This window comes from Rhinoderma darwinii, assembly GCF_050947455.1.
Source record: "Rhinoderma darwinii isolate aRhiDar2 chromosome 5 unlocalized genomic scaffold, aRhiDar2.hap1 SUPER_5_unloc_2, whole genome shotgun sequence".
Lineage (NCBI taxonomy): Eukaryota > Metazoa > Chordata > Amphibia > Anura > Rhinodermatidae > Rhinoderma > Rhinoderma darwinii.
Window position 1 is genome coordinate 335,928 of NW_027461776.1, and position 12,867 is coordinate 348,794.

General features: G+C 42.2%; 1 protein-coding gene across 1 annotated transcript in view; it reads right to left on the reverse strand.

The window, feature by feature from the left end:
* OBSCN (obscurin, cytoskeletal calmodulin and titin-interacting RhoGEF) overlaps positions 1-12,867 on the reverse strand; it is a 297,141-nt gene that overhangs the window by 147,048 nt on the left and 137,226 nt on the right. Inside the window, exons 43-47 of the mRNA XM_075847538.1 lie at positions 9,840-10,106; positions 8,556-8,822; positions 7,827-8,093; positions 7,168-7,434; positions 5,879-6,145 (exon numbers count right to left, since the gene is read on the reverse strand). Of these exons, the coding sequence (XP_075703653.1) occupies positions 5,879-6,145; positions 7,168-7,434; positions 7,827-8,093; positions 8,556-8,822; positions 9,840-10,106 (1,335 nt within the window). The remainder of the gene's footprint in view (positions 1-5,878; positions 6,146-7,167; positions 7,435-7,826; positions 8,094-8,555; positions 8,823-9,839; positions 10,107-12,867) is intronic.

Sequence of the window (12,867 nt, forward strand, 5' to 3'; positions counted from 1 at the left end):
TAGTAGAAATATCTGTCCACAGTACAGTAGATCCGTTATGTCCACATGATAGTAGAAATATCTGTCCACAGTACAGTAGATCCGTCATGTCCACATGATGGTGGAAATATCTGTCCACAGTACAGTAGATCCGTCCTGTCCACATGATAGTAGAAATATCGGTCCACAGTACAGTAGATCCGTCATGTTCACATGATAGTAGAAATATCTGTCCACGGTACAGTAGATCCGTCATGTCCACATGATAGTAGAAATATCTGTCCACGGTACAGTAGATCCGTCCTGTCCACATGATAGTAGAAATATCTGTCCACTGTACAGTAGATCCGTCATGTCCACATGATAGTAGAAATATCTGTCCATGGTACAGTAGATCTGTCATGTTCACATGATAGTAGAAATATCTGTCCACAGTACAGTAGATCCGTCATGTCCACATGATAGTGGAAATATCTGTCCACAGTACAGTAGATCCGTCCTGTCCACATGATAGTAGAAATATCTGTCCACGGTACAGTAGATCCGTCATGTCCACATGATAGTAGAAATATCTGTCCACGGTACAGTAGATCCGTCATGTACACATGATGGTAGAAATATCTGTCCACGGTACAGTAGATCCGTCCTGTCCACATGATAGTAGAAATATCTGTCCACGGTACAGTAGATCCGTCCTGTCCACATGATAGTAGAAATATCTGTCCACTGTACAGTAGATCCGTCATGCCCACATGATAGTAGAAATATCTGTCCACAGTACAGTAGATCTGTCATGTTCACATGATAGTAGAAATATCTGTCCACAGTACAGTAGATCCGTCATGTCCACATGATAGTGGAAATATCTGTCCACAGTACAGTAGATCCGTCCTGTCCACATGATAGTAGAAATATCTGTCCACAGTACAGTAGATCCACCATGTCCACATGATAGTAGAAATATCTGTCCACAGTACAGTAGATCCGTCATGTCCACATGATAGTAGAAATATCTGTCCACAGTACAGTAGATTCGTCATGTCCACATAATCGTAGAAATATCTGTCCACAATACAGTAGATCCGTCCTGTCCACATGATAGTAGAAATATCTGTCCACAGTACAGTAGATCCGTCATGTCCACATGATAGTGGAAATATCTGTCCACAGTACAGTAGATCCGTCTTGTCCACATGATAGTAGAAATATCTGTCCACAGTACAGTAGATCCGTCCTGTCCACATGATAGTAGAAATATCTGTCCACAGTACAGTAGATCCGTCATGTCCACATGATAGTAGAAATATCTGTCCACGGTACAGTAGATCCGTCATGTCCACATGATAGTAGAAATATTTGTCCACAGTACAGTAGATCCGTCATGTCCACATGATAGTGGAAATATCTGTCCACAGTACAGTAGATCCGTCATGTTCACATCATAGTAGAAATATCTGTCCACAGTACAGTAGATCCGTCATGTCCACATGATAGTAGAAATATTTGTCCACAGTACAGTAGATCCGTCATGTCCACATGATATTGGAAATATCTGTCCACAGCACAGTAGATCCGTCATGTTCACATCATAGTAGAAATATCTGTCCACAGTACAGTAGATCCGTCATGTCCACATGATAGTAGAAATATTTGTCCACAGTACAGTAGATCCGTCATGTCCACATGATAGTGGAAATATCTGTCCACAGTACAGTAGATCCGTCCTGTCCACATGATAGTAGAAATATCTGTCCACAGTACAGTAGATCCGTCCTGTCCACATGATAGTAGAAATATCTGTCCACAGTACAGTAGATCCGTCATGTCCACATGATAGTGGAAATATCTGTCCACAGTACAGTAGATCCGTCCTGTCCACATGATAGTGGAAATATCTGTCCACAGTACAGTAGATCCGTCATGTCCACATGATAGTAGAAATATCTGTCCACGGTACAGTAGCTCCGTCCTGTCCACATGATAGTGGAAATATCTGTCCAAGGTACAGTAGATCCATCACATCCACATGATAGTGGAAATATCTGTCCATGGTACAGTAGATCCGTCATGTCCACATGATAGTATAAATATCTGTCCACGGTACAGTAGATCAGTCATGTCCACATGATAGTGGAAATATCTGTCCACGGTACAGTAGATCTGTCATGTCCACATGATGGTGGAAATATCTGTCCACAGTACAGTAGATTGTCATGTCCACATGATAGTGGAAATATCTGTCCACAGTACAGTAGATCCGTCCTGTCCACATGATAGTAGAAATATCTGTCCACAGTACAGTAGATCTGTCATGTCCACATGATGGTGGAAATATCTGTCCACAGTACAGTAGATCCGTCCTGTCCACATGATAGTAGAAATATCTGTCCACAGTACAGTAGATCCACCATGTCCACATGATAGTAGAAATATCTGTCCACAGTACAGTAGATCCGTCATGTCCACATGATGGTGGAAATATCTGTCCACAGTACAGTAGATCCGTCATGTCCACATGATAGTAGAAATATCTGTCCACTGTACAGTAGATCCGTCATGCCCACATGATAGTAGAAATATCTGTCCACGGTACAGTAGATCCGTCATGTCCACATGTTAGTGGAAATATCTGTCCACGGTACAGTAGATCCGTCATGTCCACATGATGGTGGAAATATCTGTCCACAGTACAGTAGATCCGTCCTGTCCACATGATGGTGGAAATATCTGTCCACAGTACAGTAGATCCGTCCTGTCCACATGATAGTAGAAATATCTGTCCACAGTACAGTAGATCCGTTATGTCCGCATGATAGTAGAAATATCTGTCCACAGTACAGTAGATCCGTCCTGTCCACATGATAGTAGAAATATCTGTCCACAGTACAGTAGATCCGTCATGTCCACATGATAGTAGAAATATCTGTCCACAGTACAATAGATCCGTTATGTCCACGTGATAGTAGAAATATCTGTCCACAGTACAGTAGATCCGTCATGTCCACATGATGGTGGAAATATCTGTCCACAGTACAGTAGATCCGTCCTGTCCACATGATAGTAGAAATATCGGTCCACAGTACAGTAGATCCATCATGTTCACATGATAGTAGAAATATCTGTCCACGGTACAGTAGATCCGTCATGTCCACATGATAGTAGAAATATCTGTCCACAGTACAGTAGATCCGTCATGTCCACATGATAGTAGAAATATCTGTCCACGGTACAGTAGATCCGTCATGTCCACATGATAGTAGAAATATCTGTCCACGGTACAGTAGTTCCGTCCTGTCCACATGACAGTAGAAATATCTGTCCACAGTACAGTAGATCCGTCCTGTCCACATGATAGTAGAAATATCTGTCCACGGTACAGTAGATCCGTCATGTCCACATGATAGTAGAAATATCTGTCCAAGGTACAGTAGATCCGTCATGCCCACATGATAGTAGAAATATCTGTCCACAGTACAAGTAGATCTGTCATGTTCACATGATAGTAGAAATATCTGTCCACAGTACAGTAGATCCGTCATGTTCCATATGATAGTGGAAATATCTGTCCACAGTACAGTAGATCCGTCATGTCCACATGATAGTAGGAATATCTGTCCACAGTACAGTAGATCCGTCCTGTCCACATGATAGTAGAAATATCTGTCCACAGTACAGTAGATCCGTCATGTCCACATGATAGTAGAAATATCTGTCCACAGTACAGTAGATCCGTTATGTCCACATGATAGTAGAAATATCTGTCCACAGTACAGTAGATCCGTCATGTCCACATGATAGTGGAAATATCTGTCCACAGTACAGTAGATCCGTCATGTCCACATGATAGTAGAAATATCTGTCCACAGTACAGTAGATCCGTCATGTCCACATGATAGTGGAAATATCTGTCCACAGTACAGTAGATCCGTCATGTCCACATGATAGTGGAAATATCTGTCCACAGTACATAGTTATTTTCCTCCTTTATGTGGATGGGGATGAAGGGAGAAAAGGGCCGGAGACATTATATCTGCTGCCGGAGACGCCAAAGAGATTGAAACTGATGAGAAGACAGTGAGGCCGAGACGTGGGGAATGACCACATGATATAAAGAAAAACAGATCAACTTGTCAGTCATTCTGTCTCTCTCCCTGTCCGTTTTTGAATTTTTAGCGAGAGAAAGAATGAGTTATATAACGTCTAACACTACACATAGGAAATGTCTCACACAGGAGCCTTTATAGATAGGAAATGTCTCACATAGGAGCCTATATAGATAGGAAATGTCTCACATAGAGATCTTTATAGATAGGAAATGTCTCACACAGAGATCTTTATAGATAGGAAATGTCTCACATAGAGATCTTTCTAGATAGGAAATGTCTCACATAGGAGCCTATATAGATAGGAAATGTCTCACATAGAGATCTTTCTAGATAGGAAATGTCTCACACAGAGATCTTTATAGATAGGAAATGTCTCACACAGAGATCTTTATAGATAGGAAATGTCTCACATAGAGATCTTTCTAGATAGGAAATGTCTCACACAGGAGCCTTTATAGATAGGAAATGTCTCACATAGGAGCCTATATAGATAGGAAATGTCTCACATAGAGATCTTTATAGATAGGAAATGTCTCACATAGAGATCTTTCTAGATAGGAAATGTCTCACACAGGAGCCTTTATAGATAGGAAATGTCTCACATAGGAGCCTATATAGATAGGAAATGTCTCACATAGGAGCCTATATAGATAGGAAATGTCTCACATAGAGATCTTTATCAGAAGGATGAATTTTACACACAAACAACGGACATTATCGTCTTATTCATAATAAATATTTATATTTGATTATTATTATTGTTGTTTTTATATTTCTGCAGAATTATTTTTGCATTTTAAATTTTTTGGCAATATTCATAAAATGATTTTATTTAATTAAAGTTGCAATTTCTTACAAAAAGTATTAGAAACAATAGAATGCAGAGAAGAATATATTACAGTAAAATAAAGATTTATTAAGTTTCTCAGTGTTTTGTTTTTTATTCCTTTTATCTAATATTTACATTATATGGACACAATTATTATTATTATTTGTCACATTATTATCTTCAGTTTTATGTATTTTACAATAATGCTCTCCAGTCCGTGTTGTGATTGGTTTATATGCGGAGATCAGGCTCATTTTGTTCTACACTTGAGTTCTGGTCACTTATCATATACATTTCTGTCGGGTTCCAGGGCCGTTTGACACCTCTCAGGGCTGTAAATATAAACTGCAGGACGATAAGAGGTGAATCTATAAATCCACATTCCCGGGGGAGGGGAAAAGATGACACAAAAAAGTGATTTCTCTTTATTCTATTGAATTTAATTCTCTAAAAAACTAAATCTGTACAAATCTAAAAAAGAAGAATTCCTTCAGGTAAACAGATTTTTTACAACTAGTTTTACAGAGCACGGAAACGTCAAAACACAAAATATCAGCGCAAGCAAAGTCTAAATATTGAGGAATTTATATAAATGATCTAATTTACTAGTAGTCGTTCGTAAAAAGAAATAAAAGTTTTACAGAATATTAAAAAACTTATTGAGATGAAAATCTCCAGAATTCTGCGCTGATTCATTTATAGACGGGTTACAGGATACAATTCTGTCTACCTGCAGCCACCACTAGGGGGAGCTCACTGTACACTGTGTAATTATTACTTTTTATATATAACTGTATACAGTAAGCTCCTGAGCTCCCCCTAGTGGTGGCTGCAGGTAGCCAGAATTTTATCTACAGCTTTACATGGGAGGGCTAATCCCTACAAAGATGTGTGAAGTAATAAGATGTTTTTTGCTTTTTCTACAGACCCCGCTAATGTATCATCGGGAAAGAGAAATATTTACCTTGAACTTGCAGGTGGCCGATTGTCCTCACATCTCCACAAAGACAAGTATAATCCCCATCATCTTCCTCACTGACCTCCAGGATGCTGAGTGTAGTGGTGCCTCCAATCTGCTGCATTGTATACTTGTCTCCAGGCTGTAAGATCTTGTCTCCCTTTAACCACTCCACGCACACGTCCGCCTTGTTAACCTCGCAGCGCAGGGCGGCATTTTCTCCCTCCAGAACTTCAACTTGTTTCAGCTCCTCTTTGAATATCACAGGAAGGACTAAAAGACGACAGAACAGCAAATTCTAAATGGTAAGGTGGTCCCGGACCTAACAAATTGTCCGATATTTATTCAGCCTCAGATCGTTTATTGCATTTCAGGATATTTTGCTAGGATTCATGGGATTTTTTTCTCTCCTCTCTTAACAAAAATTATTAAAAAAATTGCCCTAAAAATGTTCAGTCGGTTGACCCTAAAAATATGATGAACTAATTTCTGACACGGAACATAAGTTTAGCCAATATCCAGTGACTCGACCGAAAATGAAGCAACGATGAGGCAGACGATCACAGATCTGATGACAAAAATGATTTTTAAGTGGAAACCTGCTCCATCAGTCAGAAGATTTATCAGACGGGATCTAAGTGGGTCACTGGTCAATAAGATGTGACCATGGCCTGGGGACTTCTCATGAGGGTTAAGAACATTTTTGACCTCAACCTCAATTTTTTTTTTCATGGAGAATCATTCTACAAAATGTCTAATCCGGAGGATGAATGTGCCGAATCAGTCTCCTGAATGTGGTCGAATCTTTGGACGCCTGGATCAATCTGTCTATGACCGAAAAATGTCTGAAGCTGGTTAGACAATATGGCGCCTGCACTACATTTATCAATACATTGGGGGCAATGGTAAGAAGCATGCGTCAGTATGAATTGCTGCACGTTACACACATTTCTCCACCTCACGGATAGAATACACGTAACCCTGATAATTTGCACCAAAAATCGGTTCACAACTTCAATAAATTGAATGCATTTCTTAAGACTCCTCTTGGCCATGCCGCTCTCTAGCCACAATTTTCAAAACTGTCGTGGTAAAGGTAAAATGTGTCAAAAACATAATAAGTCTGACCCAAATTTATACCCATATCTACCCTAAAATCACTGTGTATGGACCAGAGGACAACGGCGACACTCATCGTCAATTCCAAAAATTACCCAAAAAATATTGTAAATGTTTTTAAGAACGACAATGATCAGATGTAAGATCACACTCCAATCACGGGATGATGGATTTACCATTTACAGAGAGAACGGCGGAGGTTGTGACATCACCACATCGGCAAGAATATTCCCCGGAGTCCCTCACAGTAACGTCTCTGATGAGGAGCTCGTTGGCTTGTCCTTCCTGCTTCATGATGGTTCTGTTTCCAGGTGTCATGGTGACATCTCCCCTCCTCCACTCCACCGAGAGGTCAGGTTTATTGAGCTCACAGTGTAAGGTCACCGCATCTCCTTCTGACACTTGCAGATTTCTTAGCTGCTCTGTGAAAACAGCCGGCAGAGCTGGGGGAACAAACAGTACGGTGGAGGGAGAAAAATGTAGAAAAAAATAGTATAAAATTGTAAAAAGTATAAAAAAGTAAAAAAATGTTTTGAGAGATTCCCCAAGGACGAATAATGTAAATACATTTTCCCAGTTCAAGTCCGAAATGTAACTAAGCCAAAATTCCCCTATTTTTATGATAAATGTGGTCTAATATACATATTTTTGGAGACCACATCACCGTTTCTTGTCACTTACCAAATTGACAAGTGAGGAGAAAAGTTGCACATTTTCCTACACAGTTGTTGCACCACCACCGTTTGTGCATTTTTTAGCACACTTTGCGCAAAAACTTGCCATAAACTGTATAATAACTGTGGGCCAATATGTTGTAGAATGAAGCACAACCTACCATTGACGATTATGGAAGCTGCCGTCCTCTGCTCTTCACATACGCAGCTGTATTGATCGGCATCGGATAGTTCTAGTTCATTTATGTGAAGTTCTAATCTACAACCGTCTTGTCTGATGTCGTACTTATCACTGAGCCGTATTGTTTTCTTGCCTTTCTTCCATTGCACTGCAGCCGACGCCTTTGTCACCTCACAGCGCAGGACAGCGGTTTCCCCTTCCACAACCTCGAGGTTCATCAATTCACAGCTAAAACTTGCCGGCAACTCTAAAGAAGAAACACAAAGCAGAACCATGGAATGAAGTAGCGATGGGATGAAGTAGCCATGGGATGAAGTGGCCATGGGATGAAGTAGCCATGGGATGAAATGGCCATGGGATGAAGTAGCCATGGGATGAAGTGGCCATGGAATGAAGTAGCCATGGGATGAAGTAGCCATGGAATGAAGTAGCCATGGGATTAAGTAGCCATGGGATGAAGTGGCCATGGGATGAAGTGGCCATGGGATGAAGTGGCCATGCGATGAAGTGGCCATGGGATGAAGTGGCCATGGGATGAAGTGGCCATGGGATGAAGTAGCCATGGGATGATGTAGCCATGGGATGAAGTGGCAATGGGATGAAGTGGCCATGGGATGAAGTGGCCATGGAATGAAGTAGCCATGGGATGGAAGAACCAGGCTGCCCAATGTTGATGAGGGATATAAGCCATTCATTAGAGGATTCTTACCGATGACGGTTAAGGTTGCCGTAGTCGCCTCCTCTCCAATCACACATGTATAGTTCCCAGAATCCTTCAGGTTCACGTCTTGGATGACCAGTTCTGCATTGACCCCTTCCTGCCACATCTTATACTTATCATTTGGTTGTAGAGTTTTCTGACTTTTCTTCCATTCCAGTCGTGCATTTGGTTTGGTCAACTGGCACTGGAAAGTGACTTCTCCACCCTCCGAGACTTTACTATTTTTCAATCCTTCCTTAAATAGTACCGGTAACTCTAAGAAATGTCATAAAAACACACGGTGAGGAAGGTACAAGGATGGTTCCTAAATGCCACGGAGATGGAATAATGAATGAGCCAACAATGTAGCTACGTTGATTGGGTCGAATGAGGAGAGATGAAGAACTTCCATATAACGACATTGTCTTCTTCTGAATATTAATTATCCATAATTACAATAACTTTAAGAAAAGTTCATGAATTTCCAGTGCAGTAATGAGTGGTTGTCACGGCCCCAACCCCATTACTAATAACATGAACCTGCCCTATAATAGCGTGAGATCAACTCCACCCAACACCTTTCTATAACTGTCCAGTTGTCGGGACCCATCTTGATAGAGGATTGGGGGAAAGGACATGAGACATATTGCAATTTATACTTAAACTATTAGTTTTACTTTACGGGAGATGATGTACAAAATATTCTAATATTAGATCCGATGAAGGGTGATCCCAGGAGCGGATGGAACAGATTGTAAGCTCGGCATCCATGTTTTTAGAGCAATAGATGACGTTCCGGGCAGTGTGGAGATGTGACGTGATCGGGATCTGATGACCCTTCACTGTTTACCTACGAGTGCCGCATGGACTGGGGAGATTATGGCTGAGATGGTGGGACTGACAGAGCTGTATTACACGTCCTGATTTGCTAAAAACGATGAACCTCCACAAGTCGACTTACTAGCTTTATATTCATGGGCTGGATCACGGCCCGGCCTAACGCAGCAGCCATGACGGAGACCAACGTACCCACCATTCGCGGCGGTGATGAGGTAGAGGTGATCAATTCTATTTGTTGGTGTATAAGGTGCTGTGATCATTACACAGAACATTTAGATCTTGATGTTCCCACCAATAAGAAGTCTATTAAGGTCACATGTAACTTGGACCCATCACGTCTATCTATCCGCATAGGAAACGGGACACTCTAGGACAAGACATCACACAGACATGGATGAATTTTATTTTAGCGCTATAACATGACTATACATAGATGTATATTTATATAGTTACCCTGCACTGTTAGCTTGGCTGTGCTCTGCTGCTCTCCACAGAGGCAGGTGTAGCTCCCGGTGTCTCCCAGCTCCAGATTGTGGATCGTCAGCTCAGGGATGAGTCCTTCTTGGGATATGACGTACTTGTCACTGGCTGTAATCACGGAGTTGTCCTTCTTCCATAACACGTGCACGCCAGGCTTACTCAGCTCACAGCGCAAAGTGGCGGCCTGGCCCTCGCTCGCCACCTCGTTTCTCAGTTCTTCCACGAAGACAATGGGGAGAGCTAGAAGGTTCAGAGGCGACAGATAATCTTAAGAGTAATGCGGATACCTGCTGATAACGGTGAGACTCGCCGCGGAGGAATCTCTTGTAATATTCAGTCTGACCTCAACTTATAAATAAATAAATTTCCTCAATAATAGCAAGTAGAGATTGTCGTCTGAACGCTCATTCAGCCAACCACTATATCTACCAACCCCCCGCCATAAACATATATATATATACTCGGAGGGAGAGGGGAGTAGGGTATTACCAAACACCTCTCCCATGGCAACAAAGGATCGGACATGGTGAAGTCTAACATGCCAATCCTTCTTACCACCTCCACATCTTCCACTGGGGAGCAGTCGGATGCCCTTAAAGAGGCTCTGTGACCACATTATAAGTGTCCTATCTCCTACATAATCTGATCGGCGCTGTAATGTAGATAACAGTGGTCCTAGTAATAAAGAGGCTGTCACCAGATTATAAGTGCCCTGTCTCCTACATAATGTGATCAGCACTGTAATGTAGAGAACAGTGGTCCTAGTAATAAAGCGGCTGTCACCAGATTATAAGTGTCCTGTCTCCTACATAATGTGATCAGCGCTGTAATGTAGATAACAGTGGTCCTAGTAATAAAGAGGCTGTCACCAGATTATAAGTGTCCTGTCTCCTACATAATGTGATCAGCACTGTAATGTAGATAACAGTGGTCCTAGTAATAAAGCGGCTGTCACCAGATTATAAGTGTCCTGTCTCCTACATAATGTGATCAGCGCTGTAATGTAGATAACAGTGGTCCTAGTAATAAAGAGGCTGTCACCACATTATAAGTGCCCTGTCTCCTACATAATGTGATCAGCACTGTAATGTACAGAACAGTGGTCCTAGTAATAAAGAGGCTGTCACCACATTATAAGTGCCCTGTCTCCTACATAATGTGATCAGTGCTGTAATGTAGATAACAGTGGTCCTAGTAATAAAGAGGCTGTCACTAGATTATAAATGCCCTCTCTCCTACATAATTTGATCAGCACTGTAATGTAGATAACAGTGGTGCTAGTAATAAAAAGGCTGTCACGACATTATAAGTGCCCTATCTCCTACATAATGTGATCAGTGCTGTAATGTAGAGAAGAGTCGTTTTTATTTAGAAAATCAGTCATTTTTGAGCAAGTTATGAGCAATGTTAGATTTATGCCAATTCCTTTCTTAACACCCACTTGGTCAAAGGCTAAAACAACGCCCAGTTGGTCATTAAGAAAGTCATTAGCAGAAATCTAAAATAGGTCATAACTGTAAAGGATCTGCCAGGCACAGCTTCAGGGTTAACTTCCTTAGGTAATCAGTCTTCACCTGAGTCTATCTCTCTGAGACTGACTCCAGCTTCCACCACTCAGGCTGGCAGGCTTAGGAGTGGGAGAGCCTATCACAGCCTGGCCAGACGGAGCTAGCTCCCGCCCTCTGTCTATTTATACCTGCCTTTCCTTTTCCTCCTTGCTTGTGATTCTTCTCGTGTGGTTTCCTGGCCCAGCTACAGCGCCTACTATTTGATCCTGCTACATATTGACCCTGGCTTACTGACTACTCTCCTGCTCTGCGTTTGGTACCTCGTGCTCTCCTGGTTTGACTCGGCTCGTTCACCACTCTGTTGCTCACGGTGTTGCCGTGGGCAACTGCCCCTTTCCCTTTGCTTTATATTCCCTTGTCTGTTTGTCTCGTGCACTTACTGAGCGTAGGGACCGCCGCCCAGTTGTACCCCGTCGCCTAGGGCGGGTCGTTGCAAGTAGGCAGGGACAGAGTGGCGGGTAGATTAGGGCTCACTTGTCCGTTTCCCTAACCCTATCATTACAATAACTTGCTCAAATATGATTGTTTTTCTAAATAAAAACCACTGTCAGATAAAACAGCAGCGCAATTACGTGGAAAATGTGATTTAATAAACCAAAACAATGGTGAAGAGGATGCATGACATGGGGAATAGTTTGGGCTTATGAGGACATTCGATGCTTACGACCCCTGGCTTGCTAGATATCAGTGTCTGGGCCAAATCCTGACTGATGACCCATACTTACAAATCAGTGTGAGGAGTTTATCACAATTTCTGTGGTTTTCTTTGTCCTTCCGCTTATTGAGGATTTTCCACAGGTTCTCAATGGGATTGAGATCTGGGGAGTTTCCTAGCCGTGGACCCAATATTTAAAGGTTTTGTTCACCAAGCCACTTAGTTCTCACTTTTGCCTTGTGACATGGGGCTCCATCATGCTGGAAAAAGCATTGTTCACAATCAAATTGCTCCTGGGTGGTTGGGATAATTTGCTGCTGGATGGTTTGGAGAAGTTGCTCCTGGATGGTTGGGAGAAGTTGTTCCTCGATGGTAGGGAGAAGTTGCTCCTGGATGGTTGGGAGAAGTTGCTCCTGGATGGTTGGGAGAAGTTGCTCCTAGATGGTTGGGAGAAGTTGCTCCTGGATGGTTGGGAGAAGTTGCTCCTGGATGGTTGGGAGAAGTTGCTCTTGGATGGTTGGGGAAGTTGCTCCTGGATGATTGGGAAAAGTTGCTCCTGGATGGTTGGGAGAAGTTGATCCTGGATGGTTGGGAGAAGTTGCTCCTGGATGGTTGGGAGAAGTTGCTCCTGGATGGTTGGGAGAAGTTGCTCTTGGTGGATGTTTAGATCCCTTGCTATATTCATGGAAGTGTTCTTAGGTAAAACTGTGAGTGAGCCCACACCCTGGATAAAAATCACCCCCCACATAAATGGTCTCAGGATGCTTTACTGTCAGCA